Here is a 21,733-nt window from a genome sequence, read left to right on the forward strand (position 1 = left end):
AGGGCACAGACAGGACTTGGCCCCTGGAGTTTGCAGGAACTCACCGCCGAGGAGTGCAGGCTAGCAGTGTCCAGAAGGCAGCAGGCCCTGCACCAGCCTCCGGCGGCTATTGGCACTCAGGAGGGCAGAAGCGGACCAGTGCAGGAGTCCTCAGGAAGACGGCCTGGTGCGAGGGCTGGGGTGCTCGAAGCAGGACTCCTGTCTGAGGGATTCCAGGTCGCCTCCCTGAGCAGCGAGCCCCCAAGGGCACAATCTGATCCCACTTGAGGCAGAAGAGACCCATTTGGCAAGCAGCCATGGTCTGGGGCCCCCCCAACTCCATGTGAAGCAGCTGGCCCTAGGCCTTCTGGGGGTTGGGCACCAATACACTCAGGCTGTCAAGCAAGCGCTGGCTGGTGGTATAAATGGTGCTGCATGAGGCAGGCCCCACTGCTTGACACTGTGACCCAGGTCACTGTTACCTGGGGCTACTGCTGGTGGGAGTGACAGGTGAGATTGGTGACTCAGCATCCTAAGACTGGCAGTGCCTGGAGTACGGGGGGTGGGGATGGGGGTGGAGGGAGCAGGAAGATGGAGACAGCCCTGCCCCACCTGAGCTAGAAACCAGGGGCTTAGAAGTCATGGTGAAGCCACTGGGAAGGAACCTCACACAGCAGTGTGGCCTGACACCTATGTAGGACCCATGCAGCCCAGGGCCCAGAGCCGCAGGTGAACCCTAGAGGCTCAGTTCCCAAGGGCTCCGTCCTTCCCTCAGAGGAACAGAATATGAGGTGGGAGTCACAGGGGACCAATATGCTGTGAGCTCAGCGCAGGTTTTAAGGCCAGGAGTGCCACAGAAAGCAATGCAGGTGGTGACAGGAAAGGTAAGACACCTCGCCCTCCAAGGATCACCCCACACAGCATCTTCTCCCATAATCCTGAGATCTCCATGCAAGCAAAGGGACGGCCCTGCAGACTGTGCTAGGTGTTCTTTAATTCCTGTTAAATAGAAATGGGCAGGGGCTCCATAGAAAAAAGTACCAGCAAAGCCCTGGGATGCATCCAAGGGCCATGGGGTGGGTCCTGTGCCAGCCTGGCTGTGACATGGCACCTTTCTTCGGCGGCTCCTGGGACAGTCACTGCTTTTGGCCCGGGCCTGGGTCCCCAAAAGGCCGGAGTCCTCTGCTGAATGGACAACTGCCCTGCAGGCTCCACAAATATCCCATGAGCCCAGCCCGGGCCTGGCGCTAGAAGAAGTCTGAGGCTTTGCGCCGGGCAGGGAGCTGCAGCAGGTTGTCCGTGATGGAGGCCGGGTCCTGGCTGAGGGGGGTGCGTGTGGCCGAGCCAGGAGCTGGTGTGCTCGTCGGGGTCTGGGGCCCGCCGGCCGGGGTCTTGAGGTGGGCTGAGCGTGCTGGGGATGGTGTGTAGCTGGCCCGCAGGGCCCGGTCTGTGTACTTGCTGGCTGTCCTGCTCACAAGGCGCTGCAGGGCTGGGGACATGGCTGGGCTCAGGCCTTTGGGGGTGAGGCTGGAATAGAGGGCGTGAGCAAGAGAGGGAGATTAGGCCTGAGGGGCACAGCCAGCAATAGGGCCTGCCACAGCTCCATAGGAAGACACACGGGAGACTCCTGGTCACTCTGGGCTGAGGACACTGAGGTGGAGTGCTGGTGCGGCCCTTGGCCACGGGGCTGGGGTGGACCCCAATTTTCTCTAAGGGGAATGATGACATCCATGATCACAGGTCTGACAAGAGCTCATAGTGGGACAACAGGCCTTAAGGTCCCTTTTAGGGATGTGCCTCAGAGGTTGAAGAAAAAAACGAAGGGGCCCCCCACATCCTGGTTCACACAGGGCCTCACTCCGGACCCGGGGAGCTGCCCCAGGACCCATCGAAGGACACCTGGGACTGCCCTGAAGACCGGACGTCCACACTGTTGGGGGTGGGGCCGAGTGGGAGCAGGGAGAAAGCCCACGAGGGTCAGACAGCCCTCACCTGGCCAGGTTCTCCGTCACTCTCCGCAAGGCCTCCTGCTTCTTGGCCCGGTTCTTGGCAGCAGCCTCGTTGGCCATCTTCAGCCCCAGCCGCTCCCTGCGGCCCGGCTCCAAGATCTACAAAGTAGGTGTGTGGGTGCTCACGGAGCCGGACAGTCCCTCACTGCTGGAAGGGCTGACTCTTCCCATGGCCTCCACCATCTCACCAACCCAACATCACCTCTCCTAAAAGCCCCTGAAGGCCTCCAACCAGCTAGGCCGAGTGCCCACCTGCCATCACGGTGCCCTCAAAGCCAGCACTGCTGAGTTAGGAACCTCACAATCTTTTAGAACAGAGCATCTTGTTTTAATCTGCTTCCCTCTGATTATCTTTCTGTCTTACCAACTTTCTGTTTTTCTTTTGAGAACTTCCCAAAATGTGTCCTTGGCCTATTTTTCTAACGAGGTGCTTACCTTGGTTTTTTGTTTGTTTGTTTGTTTAGCTTTATTTACTTACTAGAGGCCTGGTGCACAAAATTCATGCATGGGTAGGGTCCCTTGGCCTGGCCAGTGATCAGGGCCAATGGGGGCCACTTCGCCCAGTCCCAATCTGGCCCATCTGGGTCAGCTGGCCAGCAGTGGGGAGGGACCACGGGAAGTTGGCCGGCAACAGGTTGGCTGTGGGAGCGCACTGAACACCAGGAGGCAGCTCCTGTGTTGAGCGTCTGCCCCCTGGTGGTCAGTGCATCGTTATAGAGACCAGTTGTTCAGTCAACCAGTTGTAACAATCACTTAGGCTTTTATATATACAGATAGGAGCTTTATCTATGTTGGTTATATTAGGCTATGCCATACAAACATCTTTCCAGTTATTTGATTTTAGTTTTACGTGTGACATTTTTGGCTGTACTTCAGTTTGTCATTTCCATAGAATGTAAGCTAGACATCACTCCTTTGTGATTTCTTCCTTTGCTTTTATGTGTACAAAGTCCTTTGTACCTTAAAATCATATTAAATATTGAGCACTATTTTCTTCTCATTGTTTTATACTTATTCTCTTCCTACTTAACTTTTCCGAGTTTCTGGAATACATTCTGCTATACAGATTAAGGACCTAGTTTACTTCCTTTCCAAGTTACTACTCAGCACAATTTGAGTTAGCATCTCCAACACACCCTAAATTCTGACTTGAACTGAGGTTTTAAAATGTTTCTTCTTTTCTATTGACCTGTAGGTTCTAGGACCAGTGACACTCTTCTGACATATCTATTGCTTTCCAACTTTCTGTTTTTCTTTTGAGAACTTCCCAAAATGTGTCCTTGGCCTATTTTTCTAACAAGGTGCTTACCTTGGTTTTTTGTTTGTTTGTTTGTTTAGCTTTATTTACTTACTAGAGGCCTGGTGCACAAAATTCATGCATGGGTAGGGTCCCTTGGCCTGGCCAGTATGGGACAGCAAAGGCTCCTCTCTCTTTCCTCTCTCAAGTTTTCCTTGCAACCCAGAAAAAGTTCAGAACCGAGGTACGAAAAACCTCTGCGTACATACTATCTAGATATGCTACCTTTCTGAACTATCAAGGCAACATGAACTCTACTACACTGAGGAGGCCACACGGCAGAGCCCACACCCTTGGGGAGCGGGGAAAGTTAGTGGTGTTCTCCTGTGGTTTCTCTGAAAGCTAAGTTACTCCTGGTTATTCTAAATTTCTGCTGCTACAGTGAGTGATATCCATTTTTTTGTTGCATTTCAAACTGATCACTGGCAGCATTTAAGGGACGGGTTCAAGATGACTGACCCAGCCTTTTAGGTAGGCCTTCTGCATCAATCCCAGACTCCAAGCCCAATTCTTTGGGGTGTCAGAGCAGATGGGGTAATCCTGCACTCTTTGTCTCTGTGACAACACCAACCTCTGTCTCCCTCGACCTCCCAGCACCCCACAGTTGGTACAGGCAGCAGCCCAGCACCCAGAGAGCAGAACTGCAAGCTTCCTCCTTTCACACCCTGCCAGTCACTCAGTTTCCCCAACAAACTGCGTGTAGACCAGAGAACCTCATCTTCCCAATACTTCTCTGGGACCCCACCTGCTTGCCCATTTGCCCACACCATCCTGGGCCACCCCCATCACTGCAAGAGGCCTCTCTGTGGAAGTGCACAGCCCTTCTGAGGACATACACCGCATCCCACAGAATGCTGGGGTTCTGAGACCCTTCCTCAGGCCTGCAGCATAGCTCCGGGTCTGCCTCTGAGACCACCGGTCATCTCTGGGCAGCCCCATCCTCTGGGACTGCAGGCCCAGAGGAGCCACAGCCATTCCCTGCCTCGCTGCCTCGGCCTCACCCCACCAGTTCCTCCTTGGCAAAACCATCCATCCACCCACACCTGTCTTCACTGCCCGGGCACCATTTAGAAGTGCAGCGCCTGAGCAGGTGTGTGGCCTGGCACGTGGCTCAGCCCACTGGTCAGTTCTGCTTTGACAGTGGCAGCTGGGCCATCCTCTGTGCACTGAGCTACGGGTGCTCAGAAGACCACACATCCACTTGGGGTCCCACCTGTGCTCCCCTCACCACAACTCACCTTGAAGGCTGGCCCTGGTGTCCTGTCCACGTAGGGGGTTTCTGATCCTTCAACTCTCACTGGTGTGTTCTCAACCTCTCCCCAGGTCATCAGCGGAGACTCGTTCACACCTGCAGATGGAGAACCCACAGACACCTCAGGCTAGGGGGCCCAGGTGGGAGCACAGCCCGGGCCCTCCCCCCCCCCAATATAGTCCCCTCACCCACCCCCAGTGTACATTCCAGCTAACAAACACCAAGGCTGGCAGCTGACCCTCTATCCTTCCCCAGGACTCTGGAACCCTGGCCTCTCTGCCCTCTGAGAGGGAAACAAGGCCACTCTGGGCCCAAGGCAGACCCAAGCCCCTACAGCCAGGCTTAGCTTGGAGGAGGGGAGCTCCCTAGAGAAGCTGGGCTGGGTCAGTGAGGTCCCCTTCCTAGCACAGGGCCACCCCAACGGAAGAGACACTCAGGGGCTTCCAGAGGTGCCATTTCTCCCAGGACCCTGGGCAAACCCCACATGCCCTTGCCTATGTCATGGCAACCAGCTCCCCAGAGCACAAGGGCCAGTGCACGGGAGGGCAGAGGGACAGTGTGTACTGCGAGACCGTCCCCACGGCTCACACACCTTCTGTGTGAGGAGATGCAGGGCTGGGGCCCAGAGACCCCTCCTTACAGTGCTAACGTGAGACCCAGAAACATTACCCCAGGACTGAGGGGACATTCAGCCCCAGCCCAGGCCAGTGGCAGGAGGTAGGCGGCCTGAGAGAGGGACACAGGCTCCTGCAGCTCCCCAAGGCCTATCTTGCCCACTCCGCACAGGCCAGGCACGGCCCCTTCAGGCCCCAGGTGTAACCAGCCTCCTGCAGACAACAACTTGCCTTCCGTGCACATCTACATACGAAGAGGTCTGCCTGGCAGCCCACTGGACTACACTGCCCTCACTGCAAACCAGGCCCCAGGCATCCCCTGCACCCCTCTGCATGCTCAGCACACCAGTCTGTCCAGCAGAGCCCCAACACCCCTGGTTCTGACGAACTCAGTCTGTCCTGCCCAGCTTTGGGTGAGGGACAGACCCCTTGGCTAAAGAAACCAGGTCCCACACATCTCAGGTCGGGTCTGCCTTACAGTCCAGCCTTGTCCTTGTGGATGGGACACTGGGTCCCTGAGTCACACAAGGTGAGGGGCAGACCCTAGGGGAGCGCCGAGAGTGGCCAGGACCAACCGAGCAGCCCACCTCCCCCCGGGCCGTCCACAGGTGGGCCGGCGTGGCAGCAGGCGCATTTCTCACCAGGGGCAGGAGAAGGGGTGGCAACAAATCCAAATCCGCCCACTCGAGGGGATTCCTGGGGGATCAGCTCCTTGCCATCGGGGCCCACCTTGCCCTGTTTGTGCTGGAACAAGCAGAGAGACTAGTGTCAGGGGGCCCACAACCACTCTCTCCCACTGGCAGATGGGCAGGTGCACAGGAACACAGCGGAAACACTTCCCAACCCCCGAAGAGCAGAGCCGGGTCTCTGTGGCGGGTAGCCCCACTGGGGAAAAGGAGGGAGGCCCCTGGCCCCTGCAAAGACCTTGAGGACCTGTCAGAGCAGGCATCCAAAGAAGGAAGCTCTCCTCAGGCTCCCCCTCCATGCGGGGTAGGGCTCGGCCACACCCCACCTGGGATATTTTCAGGGGCTACACTAACTATGGGTGCCTGTACCCTGATTTCTTCCCATAAGGCCCCTGTAAGAGCCTCCAGAGCAGTCTCCCCCACCTCCTGTCTCCCACCCTTCAGCCCCATGACCACCAGAACCGCCATCACACGGGACTCCCACGCTTGGAAATCTGTGCTGTTTGCCACACCAAGCCCCCCACCACAGCCTACCCACTCCCTACTTACCCCCTCCCACGCCCCAGCCCTGCCTGGTGCAGAGAAGCAGGTCTGGCCAGACTGGCCTTGCTCTCAGCAGCTGACTTTGTCTCAATGCCCTTGCCCCCCCCAAAGGGAGCTGGCACCGATCTGGACCCACAGAACGTGTCTGACAAAACAGAGCCCCAATGGGAGTCCACATGGGTCGAGAACACACAGGACCCTGCCACACAGGGGCCCCAAATACTTCTGCACGGCTGAGCTCTGCCGAGCCCAAGAACTCATTTAAGAGGAAGAGTCAAGATCAAAGAAGTCATTTCTGCCCACCGCCAGCCCGCTGTTGGCTCCCGCCACTCACCTGGGCATTGAGGGCAGCAGCCTGCTGCAGCTGAGACCTGCTCAGGGCCTGGCTGAAGGGGTCCCTGAGGAAGCGAGTATTCTTATGCACCACCTGCCGGGGCTTCTTAAACAGCTGCTCCTCATCAGGGACGCCTGGCAGACCGAGGAGAGATGGCAGCAGGTGTCAGAGGGGTGCTCAGGGCCTGAGAGAGGCCACGTCATTCCCCGCTGAACAGACACATGGAGCCGACTTCAGTCCCCACATCACAAAACCCAAACAAAGCTGGGGAGAGCCTCACTCCCTCACTGACTTCACACACAGACCCACCTGCCCCCCAAACAGACCAGGACCCCTCGGAGGCCCAGAATACTAGGGAACAGAGACACACGCCTTGAAGGCCAGATCCAAACACCCAGCCCTGCCCACGCCGCCTGCTCACCCTCTGGGTAGTACATGAGGGAGTTCTTGGCCTTGTATTTCCAGGTCTCTACGCCGGCCTGGCTGCTCTCAATGGCTTGGTGCTCTGCCGATGGGAGTGCAAGATTATCTTTCTGCCTCTGCATCACATGAGGAAAAGTGAGGGTCAGAGCGCCCTAGGGTGCCCTGGCCCTGGGACTTCCCCACCCCCACAGAGGGTGCTTCTGCCCCTGCACCCAGGCATACCTTCTCAAACTCCTCCTCGGCCTGGTAGAGCCAGGCATGGCGTGCCCGGCTCTTCTCCTTGGCCACCTCCATGATCTCCTGGAAGGAGGCGTTGTCCTCGCTTGTGTACCGGCTCAGGAAGACATCCAGGCTGGGCAGGGGCTCCTTCTCCTCCTCCTCTCCAGCCTCTCCTGCTCAGGGGTAAAGGGGGGGGTGTGTGACACAGAGCCATAAATGGCACCAACACCACTCTGCAGACTGTGGGTCCTGGGAACCGCACTTACCTACAAGCAGGGCTAGAACTCTCACACTTGATCCTGGGTCTGGTTGTGAGAGCCCACACTGCCGGACAACTCCCCACCCGGGGGCAGAATCAACCACCCCAAGTGCCCAGGGAGCCTTCGGTGGCTCTCCTCATCTGCTGGATGCCAAGCGAAGTGTGCGATCTGACTCAGACTGGAGGGGGAGCACCCACGCGTTAGAGAAAGAACAGGTTTGCCCAGGGTCCTGGGAGATACGGCAGCTCTGGAAGCCCCTGAGTGTCCCTTCCCTTGGGGTGGGGTGCCATCAGCGACCCAGGTGGGGGTGAGCCCAGGCCCTCCCACCCACCGTAGCCATCCCTCCAAACCAGTGTACATTCCAGCTAACAAACACCAAGGCTGGCAGCTGGCCCTCTACCCTTCCCCAGGATTCTGGAACCCTGGAATCTCTGACCTCTGGGAGGGAAACCAGGCCACTATGCGCCCAAGGCAGGCCCAGGCCCCTGCAGCCATGGGGCTTAGCTTGGAGGAGGGGCGCTCCCTAGAGGAGCTAGGCTGGGTCAGCGAGGTCCCCTTCCTAGCGCAGGGCCAGGGTAGTCTCCTAGGGGTCACTGACCATGTGACAGAAAGAGGGCACTCACCATCACCATCCTCCAGGCCCTGGCCCCGGCCCTGGGGCTTGTGGCCCACCACTCCAGGCCCTGTGTGCACCTCAGGGGTTTCAAATGTGGCTGGAGTCACATCTGGGGAAAGGGAGGAAACGGGCATCAGAGTGAACCTGAGGCAACAGTTCAGAGATTGTTCCCGTCTGTGCCAGCCACAGGAGTCCTCTTACAGGGCGGCGGGGGTTCTCGGGACATCTTGCCCAGAGCAGAGCCAAACTTGATGGCAATCTGGCGCATCCGTTCCAGGTCCCCATTCTCCTCAGCCTCCAGATATTCCTTCTGTGCCTGCAGCTTTTCCACGTCAGGGAAGAAGTCCCTCTGGATGACTGTCTGGAGGCCCTGTCAGGAGAGATCAGAACAAGAGTCAGAGCTCCCATCTAGGCTCCCCTGCCTCTGTCAGCTGATGCACATGCTAAGGCCACTGCTGACCATCCGCCCCCCAACCTCTGTCCAGCCCAATGCTCCCGAGTTTAGGGGCGTTTTCTGATGAGGACAACATCCCTGCCACGGTCGGGTAGCTCAGTCGGTTGGAGCATCCTCCCAATGTGCCAGGGTTGTGGGTTTGATCCCCGGTTAGGGAGTCAACCAATGAATGTATAAATGGGTGGAACAATAAGTCCATGTTTTCTTATCTCTCTCTCTCAATAAATAAAAAAGTTTTTTAAAAAGCATTTTAAGCCGAAACCGGTTTGGCTCAGTGGATAGAGCGTCGGCCTGCGGACTGAAAGGTCCCAGGTTCGATTCCGGTCAAAGGGCATGTACCTTGGTTGCGGGCACATCCCCAGTGGGGGGTGTGCAGGAGGCAGCTGATCGATGTTACTAACTCTCTATCCCTCTCCTTTCCTCTCTGTAAAAAATCAATAAAATATATATTTTTAAAAAAAGCATTTTAGCCCATGCTGGTTTGGCTCAGTGGATAGAGCGTTGGCCTGTGGACTGAAAGGTCCCAGGTTCGATTCCGGTCAAGGGCACATGCCCGGGTTGCTTTGTGAGCTCGATGCCCAGTAGGGGGCACGCAGGAGGCACCCAATCAATGATTCCCTCATCATTGATGTTTCTATCTCTCTCTCCCTCTCCCTTCCTCTCTGAAATCAATAAAATATATACATTTTTTTAAAAAGGCATTCTAAACAACATCCCATGTGGCCTTGCTGTAACATCTAACATTACTAAATGCTCCTCTGATTTTCATGAAGCCGTTCTCTCTCCCTTACTAACTGGTCATTCTCATTCCCATTTGCTGGCCCCACTTCCACACCTGCTGGACCAAGGTTTTCATCAGGTTGGTGCAAGTGAAGCTGGGGAGAAGGTAGATTGCCACCTTCACTCCTACTTCCAACGTAAGACCTCGGTGCAGACGCCAGTGACTTCTGGGTCTTCCTTTACCTGGATGACTTCAGCCACTCACCCTCCCTCCCTCCCCCCATCACCAGCACGAATTGTGATCCCCAGCCTCTGCACCTCCAGCCAAACCTTGCTCCTCAGCTGTACATTTGTGCACCCAGCTGTCCACTAACGCCCCCTGTCGGTATAGACTAGAAGCCTCCCAAACTTAACCGGTCCCACACCAAACTGACACCCTCCAATCTCCCCCTTCCGGCCTGTTTGCGGCAGGATTTCAAGATGCTGCCACAATCGCAGGACTCCCAGCCTTTGCACTTGCCATGACCGCTCTCTAGAAAGTCCTCTTTGCCACTAGCCTTCCAAACTCTCACTCAGGCTTTAACAGAAAACCTTGTTTCCCTAATCCCCCACACATACAAGCAGAACTGCCTCCTCCCTCACCTACAACACTGCTTCCTCCATCAAGGACACCCAGCCCCTTCTGCACTGTGTTTATTTGGCTCTCGTACCGTCCAAACCCCAAGGGCGGCAGGGACTCGGGCTGCTTCACCTCTGCGAGAGGAGGAGAGTGCCTCAACCAGTGAGGAGGTACCCCAGAGGAGCGCGAGGAGGGTGGGGGTGGGAGGGGAGGACCCAGGAGGACCCAGAAGTCGCTGGCGTCCGCACCGAGGTCTTACCTCGATGTACTCTTCCTCGTCCAAGACCTTTTGCTTCCTCGCCACAGCCCCGGCCTCCGCAGCCGCCCGCTTTCTCCCGGGCCCGGACGCGGTGGAAAGCAACAGGGCCCGGGGAGACGCACTGGGCGTCTCCATCGCTATCCCAGGACTGCTCAGAAGGCGCGTCACAGCGTCAGAGGGGCGGGACTGTGCTGGCTGCACAAGCGCTTCCAACAGTTGGCCAATGGGAGAACCGCGCGTTTCGGAGGCCGACCGCGCTCCGCAATGACGTCACTACAAGCCCTCGCCCTTATGGGAATTGTAGTCTTCTCCCCAACCCTCGCTATATTCTTATGTACCCGAGCTGTGGGCACTAGGCGGCGCTGTGGTGGTGGTGGGGTTAAGGGGCGTGTCATTCACTCTATTTTTTTTTATTTTTTTATTTTTTTGTGTGTGTGTCATTCACTCTAACCGTGAAACGTTCCTGCATTAAGTAAGGCCTTGGCTTCCCAATTTTTGGCAAATAATCTGCATATGCTTCCATATTATCAACAAAAATACACACTTCAAGAATTTTGGTTATATACACGTTTCAAAGCTTTTATTAAAATTTTATGCAAGAAAAGAACTCTAAGACAATTCTTTCTTGATAGTTATCTAACAAAAGAAAAAAGAAAGCAAAACATGATGGTTCAATAAAGAAATATCTGGTTGCCAAAACTGGTTTGGATCAGTGGATAGAGCGTTGGCCTGAGGACTGAAAGGTCCCAGGTTAGATTCCGGTCAAGGGCATGTACCTTGGTTGCGGGCACATCCCCAGTAGGGGGTGTGCAGGAGGCAGCTGATAGATGTTTCTCTCTCATCGATGTTTCTAACTCTCTATCCCTCTCCCTTCTTCTCTGTGAAAAATCAATAAAAATTAAGAAAAAAAATAAATATCTGGTTAAAAATTTTCAGGTCCCTGGGGGCGGGGGAGAGGGCAATGGGGGAAGAAAAAAAGAAAATTAAAAAAAAAATTTTTCAGGTCCCTAAATGCCAGAGTGAGCTCCCAGAAGAGGGTTAATTCTCATTGAAGTGGACCAGAAAATTGCCTAAGCATTTTTCAGGACTGATCATTTCTCCTCAAAAGGAGGTTGAGAATTAATGTCAAAAAAAGTAAGTGTTATCCCAAAATGATTTAGTACAATAGGCAGTCATTCCTTTATTCATTGGGGATTCCATGGTGATGGTTCCTGCCCTCACAGAGCTAACAGCCCAATGAGGAAGACAGACTCTGGTTAGGTCACCCCAGGAACAAGCTTAGAACTGCAGTTGACAGGAGCAAGAAAAGTGTTTGTAGTTGAGGAATCGCCAGTCATGGGAAGTTTTCCCGGGCAGGGGGTGATTGCAGATCCAAATGACATTGATCAGGTGGAGAGGGAAAAGCATGGGCAAAGAGCAGCAGGAGGGAGAAGACCTTTGGATCTGCAGAGTACAAGGAGCAGTGAGGTGTGAGGTGATGCCAGAGAGGCAGGCCAGGCTGCAATCGATGGCACCTTGTGGGTCATGGGGCAATGGGAAGCCCTTGGAGTGCTGTATCAGGGGAGACGCAGGTTCAGACTTGCAGACGTTATGCAGAATAAATTAAAAAGGAACCAGAGGCCAAAACCGGTTTGGCTCAGTGGATAGAGCGTCCGCCTGCGGACTGAAAGGTCCCAGGTTCGATTCCGGTCAAGGGCACGTGCCTTGGTTGTGGGCACCTCCCCAGTGGGAGGTGTGCAGGAGGCGGCTGATCGATGTTTCTGGCTTTCTATCCCTCTCCCTTCCTCTCTGTGAAAAATCAATAAAATATATTTTAAAAAAAAAAAAGGAACCAGAGTGGATAGAGGTGGCAAGACTGAAGGTGGCTGCAACGGTCAAGGTGAGAGATGATGGAGGTGTTCATGAGGTTGGTGCAACTGACGCTGAGGAGAAGGTAGGTTCTGGGATTGTTTTTGGAAGTTGAGATCAACTTGCTGTTGGCTTGTGTCTGGTTGGTGAGGGAGAGGCGGGGGCAGGGTAATTGCCTGCCTTTGGTTCATGCACCTGGTATGTACGGGGGAGGAGCTCGCCTTCTGAGGACAAGGTGGGCCTGTGGGCTTCCAGGTAAAGGAGTCAAAGGGACACTTGGCCATAAATATCTAGTTCTGGGGAGAGGCCTGGGCTGGGTATGTAAATGTGGCAGCTGAGAATGGAAGAGAGAGACCAGGGCGAGAATGGAGATGAGAGGGGGGTGGCTGAGACGCAGCCTCAAGGACACCTACTCGTATGTTAGCAGCCAGCTGTGGAGGTGAGCCTGCCCAAGAGCAGCTAGAGAGAAAGGAGAAAAATCAAAAGGGCAACACAGCCACCCGTCCCTTGAAGATGGAACTCTAACCCTGGCGGCCCCGCACAAAGGCAAATAACCACTCAGCCAAGGAGGGCAAAGGTCCAGTAACCCAGCGAGATGAGAGTGTCCCAGCCTGCAGGGGAGCTCCACAGGCCGACTGTGCAGGGGCCAAGGATACGGCCAGGATTCAGGGAAGAGAGCTTGGTGACAGTCAGAGTGTGCATCCTGGGGGGTGAGGCAACAGCTGCTGTCTTGGCCGCACCCGGCAGTTTTAAGGCAGCCCTGGCTGGGAGCACCATGCCTGCTGGGTGCTATCTGAGCTGGCCAGCCTTGGACAGTCCCAAGAGCTGCAACCCTGACTTCTGTGACTTTTATGGAAAGTAAACTGTGTCTCCTGCCAGATACTCCTCCCAAACTCCCCCCAGGACCTGTGAGGGGGCAGAGCAAGGTCCTCAAGCCAGAGGAGGGGGGGTGTTAGGTTCCTTGGGCCCACTGTTGGGTCTACTTGGGGAGCTGAAGTCGTATTTCCACACTATCCTTCAGCCAGGGGGCAGGATGATGGAAGGGAAAGCAGACATTTTCAAGGCAATGTGTGTGGGGGTAGGTCTCCCCAACTGAGCCTCCTCTTGTCCTACAGAGTGGCAGAGATTGACTGCTGCGAGGGAGGCAGACGCCACAACATGGAAATCTGCCCCCCAGGGAGGAAGCGAAGGACCACCGCTCCCCTACCCCCATGAAGCAGCAGGTAGAGGCCAGTGCAGGCCTCCAGGGTGCCAGACCAGTACTGGTAGGGCAGTCTGCTCTGCTGAGGGGCACCCTGGTGCAGGGATTGAGTCCTTACTGGACTGTGCTCCCCAAGACAAGATGCCTCCCCTTCCCTGGGAAGGAGAGAGAAGGGACAGGTTCCAGCTGGGTGTGGGAGTGGAACCAGGGCAGACTTCGGACTCAACTGGTTTTTGTTTGTTTGTTTTGTTATCCTCACTGGAGGATTTTTAGAGAGTGGAAGGGAAGGGGGGGAGAGAGAGAGAGAGAGAGAGAGAGAGAGAGAGAGAAATATCGGTGTGAGAGAGACACATCAATTGGTTGCCTCCAGACCAGGACCAGGTCTGGAGCCTGCAACCGAGGTTACCGCACTTGACCGGAATCTAGGGTGTTTTTGTGGTGTTGTAGTTGCTTGTTTGTTTTTCGTTGTTGCAATAGGCTCACAGGAAAGGTCTGAACATGGAACCCAGTGCAGTACCTTCGAGCTGGCAGCAACCCCAGGATGCACAGACACCACCCACCCTGCCTCCAGGTCCGGGGGTCACATCCAGGGTGCAGAGAGGAGGGGGGCCAGCATGCCCAGGAAAGAAAGGAGGATTCTAGGTCCCCTATCGACAGCGGGCGGTTCCTGTCCTCTGGGCAGGGTTCGTGCCCGGGAGGAGGGGTGAGGAAGCCGACCTGCTGTGTCCCCCGCCCCCAAGCCTCGAGCCCGCGGGCCGTGGGGCAGCCGAGCGCACCTGGGTCCTCGGCGTTCTCTGCAGGCGGCGCAGGGACCACACGATCCTCCCGCCTCCAGCACCAGCTCCAGGACACGGGACGCTGTGCCGACGGCAAGAGGCAGGGTCCTCCCGCAACTGCTTTTCAGGCGGAACCGCCGTCTCTCCGAGCCGCCCCAGGCCAAGCCGAGGAGCAGCGCGCGGAGCATCAGCATCGCTCCTTGGGAGGCTTCTTGGCTCCGGGCAGGAGCCTCGCAGCCGCTGACGCCCGCTTCTGGTGTCGCCATTTGGCCCGGCGGTTCTTGAACCAAACCTGAGGAGGAGGAACTGCTCAGGCAGGACCCGCGTCCCGCCGGGCTCCCATAGGTGGGGGGTCCCGCCGGGCTCCCATAGGTGGGGGGGGGCCGCCGGGCTCCCCATAGGTGGGGGGGGTCCCGCCGGGCTCCCATAGGTGGGGCGGTCCCGCCGGGCTCCCATAGGTGGGGGGTCCCGCCGGGCTCCCATAGGTGGGGGGTCCCGCCGGGCTCCCATAGGTGGGGGGGTCCCGCCGGGCTCCCATAGGTGGGGGGGTCCCGCCGGGCTCCCATAGGTGGGGCGGTCCCGCCCAGCGTGTGGGCGGACCAGCGCTGCGGAGCCGGCGTGGGGTAGCAGCTGCGGCCACGGTCCGGGTCGCGGGACGGGAACCCCTTTCCCACACGGACCAGCCATCCCGCCCCAATCCCTTCCCACCCCCACCTCCGCCCCGCGGCGCCCAGGGCGCCCCTCCTGCCGCTCTGCGGTCTTCGGAGCTTCCCAAATTCTGGACCTGGAACGCGCGCCGCATTTACCATCAGGGGAACATGAAGTTGAAAACAAAGGAAAGGAAAGCTGGCCTCACTCTCCTCCAGTTCCAAGAACATCTCCCCACACGTGCCTGTCCCCGCCGCGCCCCCGCCCGTGGCTGTCCCGGCGCCTCCCGCCCCTCCTCCCGCCGCGCCCCCTGCGCCCGGGCGGACTCTCTGGGAAGAGGAGGAGGGAGCCGGCCGCCCGGACCCGGGGACCCTCCCGAGCCCAGCGGGCGGGCCCCACCTCCACGCGCTCCTCGCGCAGGCGGATGCGGCCGGCCAGGCGCTCCCGCGTGCCCACGTCGGGGTACTGGTTCTGCAGGAAGAGCGCCTCCAGCGCCTGCAGCTGCTCCTCGCTGAAGATGGTGCGGTGGCGTCGCGTGCGCCGCTGCGGGCCGGGGCCGCCCGCGCCGGGCAGTGCCCCGGAGCTTCCGGGCGGCACGGCCAAGGGCAAGGGCGCCGAGGGCCCCAGCCTCAGCGGCCACGGCAGCCGCGCGCCTGCGGGGCGAGGGCGTGGTGAGGCGCGGGGCGGGGGTCGCGCTCGGCACCGACCTCGCCGTGACCCCGGACCTCCCCCGCCCGCGCCCCGCGGCCACTCACCCAGCCTGGCGGCCGGCTCCGGGGGCCTCCGGGGGCCGCAGCAGCAGCAGCAGGCGCAGGGCGCAGCCCCGGGCGCCCCGGGCTCCCCGGGCTCCGCAGGGCTTGGGCGGCCGGCTGGCTGCGGCGGGCGGGCGGCCCGGGCCGGGGGGCTTCTCTCGGGCAGACTGGAGAGGATGTGCTCGATGGAGAAGGGGCGGGGCCGCCCGGGGCCCCTGCGGCTCGTCGCGCCCCCCGCCGCCGCCATCTCGGCCCGGCCCGCCGCCGCCTCCGGGATATATATACGTCGGGGGTGGGGGGAGCGCGATAATCCCCGGGCCGGGCGCCTCGTCCACGCGGGCTAATCCCGCCGCGTGGCCCGGAGCTCGCTAATCCCCGACAGCGGCGGCGGGAAATGCTGTCCCGCCACGGCGCGCGGGGGCTGGCGAGCCTCGGGGATGGGACCCGCAGGAAGTCCTGGGAGCCTCCCACCGCCCCGGAGCCTGCCCACCTCGCCTTGCTGCTAGGGTAGCGCCCCGAGGACGCCCTCGCCCTGGAGCTAAGGAGGCCGGGGCTCCCCCTAGTCCCCATCGGGACCCTTCCGAGGCGGATGAACTGGTCAGAAGAAACCCACCCCAACTGCGCAGCCTCCTCGCCCCATCGCTACTGGGCCCCCGACCTCAAATGGGGCCTGGCACCATCCCCAAAGCCAGGATCCCAAACAAACTCTTGGGCCCCAAACTTCCCACCCGCTTCGGAGCCCAGTCTTAGCCTCCTGGAGGAAATAGGGGTGAGGGCAGGAGCTATGTCCCCAATTGCCTGCCTTCTCTCCTGGGTCAGTTGAGCCTATGCAAGCCCTAAATCACATGGCATTGGTTTTGGGGCTGGGCAGTGGGCAGTGAGTGAGAGCTGGAAGAACCCGCTGAGACTGACAGTGTGTCCTAGAGGAAAGTGAGGAAAATGCTATTGGAACATGGAGGGAAGGAGACCCTAGTCAGAGCGGCAAGAATTGAACAACATTGTGACCTGCAGGAGAGCAGGAAATAGGAAATAGAAAATGTCCCTAATGAATGAGATGATCTAGCTGAGGAGATGCCTGGCTTCCTCTAGTTGCCCTCAAAGAATGGAAAGGAGAGAACGGAGCGGCGGAGGGAAATGTTAAATACAAAGAAGCCACCCTGCTGAGTTAAGCACAGTCAACCGCATGAACCAGCAGTTCTGTTCCTGGGGATTCACCCTAGAGAAGTGAAAACTTCTGTTCGTACAAATGCTGCCTACGAGTGTGTAGAGCAACTTTTTTTTTTTTTTTTAAATATATTTTATTGATTTTTTTACAGAGAGGAAGAGAGAGGGATAGAGAGTTAGAAACATCAATGAGAGAGAAACATCGATCAGCTGCCTCTTGCACACCCCCTACTGGGGATGTTCCCGCAACCAAGGTACATGCCCTTGACCGGAATCGAACCTGGGACCCTTGAGTCCCCAGTCCGACGCTCTATTTACTGAGCCAAACCGGTTTCGGCTAGAGCAACTTTTTTTTAATATATATATATTTTATTGATTTTTTTACAGAGAGGAAGAGAGAGGGATAGAGAGCCAGAAACATCAATGAGAGAGAAACATCGATCAGCTGCCTCTTGCACACCCCCTACTGGGGATGTGCCCGCAACCAAGGTACATGCCTTGACCGGAATCGAACCTGGGACCCTTGAGTCCGCAGGCCGATGCTCTATCCACTGAGCCAAACCGGTTTCGGCATGTGTAGAGCAACTTTATTCATCATCGCCAAAGCGTACAAACCCAGAAGCCCATCAGCTGGTGAGTGGATGCAGGCACCGAGGTCCACCATGCCAGGGAGGAACCCGGAGTGACCGTGACACACAACACAATGGATCTTAGAGACACGTGCTGAGTGAAAGCCCGTCGCAAAAGGCTGCATCCTTGTGATTCTATTTATGTGACACGTTGGAAAAGGCAACGTCAGAGTGACAGAGAACAGATCATTGGTTGGGGTGGAGGAGGACCAAAGTGAGTTGTTTAGGGTGAGGGAGCACCAGGGGAAACGGAAGAAGAGAGAGGAAGATGCTGAGAGGGAGGCCAGCTCCACTTTGGCTTGGGGTGTCTGGGGTCACCTTGAGTGAGGCCCAGGGTGCACAGCTTATCCCGTCAGGGTGCCTCCCATCTGGCCGACGCTCCAGTGGGTCACCAGCTCACATCTTGGGGGTGGAGGGGTTCTGGGTGTGCCCAGCCCGCTGCTTCTCAAAGTAGGGTCGCTGCATTCAGACTCCCCGGGATTCTGGTTGGGCACAATTTCTGGGCAGCGGTAGGAGAGGAAGGATGATGGATAGGCGTCGGCCTCTGATGCGTGAGTTGGTTGTGAGGACGTACCAGGCTCCCCTTCTCCCAGGAGTGACGAGTGCCTCTGAAGGTGCAGGTGGCTCACCTGATGGGTTGATCCGGATTCTCATCTTTGAGGTCACACAGTGGACGGGGAGATCTAACATCCCGCTCCCCGGACCTGAGCTTGGTACCCCTGCTGGGGCGGGGACCCCTCTGCTGTCTTGAGAGCTGAGTGGCCCGGCAGCTACCATGGCTTCTGTTTCGTGCCACTTTTGCTGTGTTCTTGGTGAAAGCGGCCCCTCCAAGACCCAGAACCTAAAGTCACAAGGATGTGAACACAGATTCCACAGATGGGTCCCTGTGAATACTGGGGAGTGGGGCTCCCCATCTCCACCGCCAGATCCAGACCCATGTTTTCCAGGAATTGGAAACCCAGCACCATGTCACACCAGTTCTTTACGTGCCTCGTCCCTCTACTTCCTTGTCTCTGAAATTCTGTTCTGGTTGTCCCGGCCCCAGAACCAACCGACTCAACTGTTTGCTGTGGCCCCCGGGTCCCTGTCTTCTTTTCCTCAGCACTGTCCCTTCCACACCATGTGGATGACGTGCTGCTCCATAGAAGCCTGCCCTTTGGGGACTTTCCCCTCATCGCTACTGTTCAGGGCCACCCGAGGTGTCAGCCAAGGAGGCCACGTGGGTGTGGCAGTCACTTGCTCAGGCAGCTTACTTGTGTCTGGGTTTGCTGGGAGCTGATCCGGCAATGCCTCTTCCATTGTGTGACCTTAAGCCTTGGTGGTTCAGACAGTCTCCAGCTCTGGTGAGCCATTTTGGCCACATTGGTCACTTGACAGCCCGAGGTCAGATGTTCCGTTTCTGCCAGGGGCCAGTAACATGCCAGGAGCAGGTTTGTGAATGGCGTGTGGTACAGTCTCGCTCCAGAACCCCAAGAGTTTACACTGTAACTCTTCGCCAGGGGCTCTGCCAGGTCACAGAGCTGCTTGTGCTGAAGCCTGGGCCTGCTGCAAACTCCTTTCCTGCTCTGGGCTCTGCTCAGAGCAGGCGTGCTCTGTCTCATGCAACAAATGGCCGGGGCAGTATTCCTAAGTTCCGAGCACGCTGCCTCCAAAATCCAGAGAAACCTGGATAGGGCTGACACTCTATCCACTGAGCCAAACCGGCCAGGGCAATAAAGATAAATTAAATAATATATTATTCTTGCTCTAACTGGTTTGGCTCAGTGGATAGAGCGTCAGCCCTCAGACTGAAGGGTCCCAGGTTTGATTCTGGACAAGGGCATGTACCTTGGTTGAGGGCTCAATCCCCAGTAGGGGGTGTGCAGGAGGCGGCTGATCAATGTTTCTTTCTCATCAATGTTTCTAACTCTCTATCCCTCTCCTCTCCTCTCTGTAAAATCAATAAAATATATCCTATATAATAAAAGCCTAATATGCTAAGTGTCTGGTTGTCCAGTCGGCCATTCAACCAATCAAAGCGTAAATGCTAATAAAATGCTAAGGCCGCTCAACTGCTCGCTATGTTGTGCACTGACCACCAGGGGGAAGATGCTCCGACCGGTAGGTGAGCTTGCTGCTGGGGTCCACTGATCAGGACTGAGCTAGATGGGCTGGACATGCCCTGGAGCCCTCCCACAGTCCCTCCCAGGCTGGCCAACCTCCCATGTTCCTCCCCAGCCCCAATCCATGCATTGGTGGGGTCCCTCGGCCTGGCCTGTGCCCTCTCGCAATCTGAGACCCCTCAGGGGATGCTGGAGAACTGGTTTCAGCCTCATCCCGCAGGCCAGGCCAAGGGACTCCACTGGTGCACTAATTTGTGCGCAGGGCCTCTAGTTAAAAAAAAAAAAAAAGATTATTCTTTTCCCTGTTGTATTGTTTTTGCACTCCATAAATGAATTGCAAGTCAATTGACCATAAATGAGAGCGACTTCTTTATTCTGAATTATTGATCTATATACCTCCCCTACGATAGTACTACACTGTTTTGATCACTGTAGCCTTCCAGTCAGTTTTGAGACAGGGAAATGTGAGCTCTCCAACTTTGTTATTTTTCAACATTGGTTTTACTGTTCTTGTTCTCTTGAATTTCCATATGAGTTAAATATATGTTTAATGATTTCAGAGAGAAAGGGAGAGGGAGAGATAGAAACATCAATGATGAGAATAATTGATCAGCTGCCTCTGCACACCCCCAAATGGGGATCCAAGCCCTCAACCTGGGCATGTGCTCTGACCAGGAATTGAACCTGGGACCCTTCGGTCCTTGGGCCAATGCTCTATCCACTGAGCCAAACCGGCTAGAGTGGAACCAGCCTTTTATGCCCCATGCTCCGCTGTCCTTGTCTGAGCTCTGCCCTCAGCTTTGCAGGGTTCCTGTGTGAGCGGCTCCATCAGCCAGGACAATGCTCCAAGATGGAAGCTGCTATGTGCCATTAGCTACCAACACTCAGAGAAGCAGATGGATGCACTGACCACTGAGGGGGTCTAGACAAAGTCCCCAAGACAACACCCACCAGTGCCTACTTCTCCCCTTCAGTGAAAGGCCCGCCTTTCCACCTACAGGAGTCTACCTGCCTGGGTAAACACACACCTAGACTCCTGTTCACCTTGGTAAATGCACAGCTGTCTACCCAGGAAAGTGGTCCACCCACTCACCCGTGCACCTTGGTAAGCCTTCACCTGCCCCAGAGCTGCTTAAGCCTCCAGCCCTCCAACAGTGCTTGCTATTTCCCTTGTGTCCCACCCCCAAGTCTCGTTGGTTCTCTTGTCCACATCTGGACCTCTGCACTGCCCCCTTCTCAGTGCCAGCCACCTGTGCCCCCACCATGGCCGTCCAACCCACTCCTGGCCACTTTCCCCTCCTGACACCCTCTTCCAAGTGAGCCTGCTACCGAGGCAGTGATCTCTGCAAACACATCCAATCATGATGCTTCCCTGCTTCAAACTCTCAGGATAAGAGGATCAGCTGTCCATCTCCGTGGTCCCTCAGTCCTTGCACTCTGCCACCTCTGTCCATCTGCCCCATTGGGCCTCCGCCTCCTCCCTCCAGCTGTCCAGGCTCCAAGTCAGCTTCTCCAGTTCTCACAGCTTGCAGCCAGCTTGGCTCCTCTCAACCACCCTGGGGCTCGGTGTAGCCTCCAAAGAGGGGCCCTCCCATCTTACTCCACCTGCCTTCCACCTGCACACCCTCACCGACAATGCTAGCTGCCATCACTTCTGTTTCCCAGACTGAAGAGCAGGCCCAGCTGCTTCCAGGACTGGTCAAAGCGGGTCAGTGCCAAAAGGGAGGGGCAGGGCCTGTGGGGGGCCGGGGGACCATCAGGGGCCATGGAGGAATGCATGTGCAGATTAGTCCTGAGAGACCACTGGCTTTGGACAGAGGCCAGGACAGAAAGGCAGCCCAGCAAGGTCCAGGGTGGGTTTGGGGTTAAGTCCCAGCAAATGCAGGAGTGAGGCTAGAGGGGAGTGGGGTGCCTGTGGTCCCTCAGCATCCAGCTGAGATGGCAGCCAGGATGGAGGTGGGGAGGGGGTCGTGAGTGCAGCTCAGGGCTGTGGAAGGACAGACATGGGATGGAGGTGGGGAGCTAGGGATGCCCTCTGTTCTTGGAGACCTCCTCCCTCCTTCTTCTCCCACCCCCCACTTGGGCCCCCTCTCCCACCTTCCTCTGCAGCCTGCAGCAGGCGATGCCATCAGGATTCCCGATTGCTTTCTTTCATCCCGGTGCCTTTCTCTGAAGCAAACGGCCCGCTAATGCCTCCTTTATCACGGAATTAGGGGATTTAGGACCTATTTCACAAAGAGGCCCTCGATAGCGGCCCTAATCAAACGCCAATCAGCCCGATCTCCAGCGGGACTGGAAAGAAAGCGAGCGAGCGCTGGAGATTAGCGCA

At 57.0% G+C, this 21,733-nt stretch overlaps 2 protein-coding genes across 2 annotated transcripts; both read right to left on the minus strand.

Moving 5' to 3' along the window:
• Positions 1-953: 953 nt before the first annotated feature.
• ESS2 (ess-2 splicing factor homolog) lies at positions 954-10,448 on the minus strand. The gene is made up of 10 exons (XM_028147029.2): positions 10,285-10,448; positions 8,434-8,602; positions 8,240-8,341; positions 7,360-7,529; positions 7,136-7,253; positions 6,715-6,848; positions 5,793-5,895; positions 4,524-4,633; positions 1,972-2,087; positions 954-1,506 (listed from the first exon to the last, which is right to left on the minus strand). Exons 1-10 carry the CDS (start codon positions 10,417-10,419, stop codon positions 1,227-1,229), a joined length of 1,437 nt encoding a protein of 478 aa, XP_028002830.2. The 5' UTR covers positions 10,420-10,448; the 3' UTR covers positions 954-1,226.
• A 3,848-nt stretch (positions 10,449-14,296) lies between these two features.
• Positions 14,297-15,756, minus strand: GSC2 (goosecoid homeobox 2). Its single transcript, XM_054712845.1, has 3 exons — positions 15,513-15,756; positions 15,157-15,410; positions 14,297-14,401 (listed from the first exon to the last, which is right to left on the minus strand). Exons 1-3 carry the CDS (start codon positions 15,754-15,756, stop codon positions 14,297-14,299), a joined length of 603 nt encoding a protein of 200 aa, XP_054568820.1.
• Positions 15,757-21,733: the final 5,977 nt, after the last annotated feature.

The sequence above is a fragment of the Eptesicus fuscus genome, chromosome 23 (assembly GCF_027574615.1).
Source record: "Eptesicus fuscus isolate TK198812 chromosome 23, DD_ASM_mEF_20220401, whole genome shotgun sequence".
In the NCBI taxonomy this organism is placed as follows: Eukaryota; Metazoa; Chordata; class Mammalia; order Chiroptera; family Vespertilionidae; genus Eptesicus; species Eptesicus fuscus.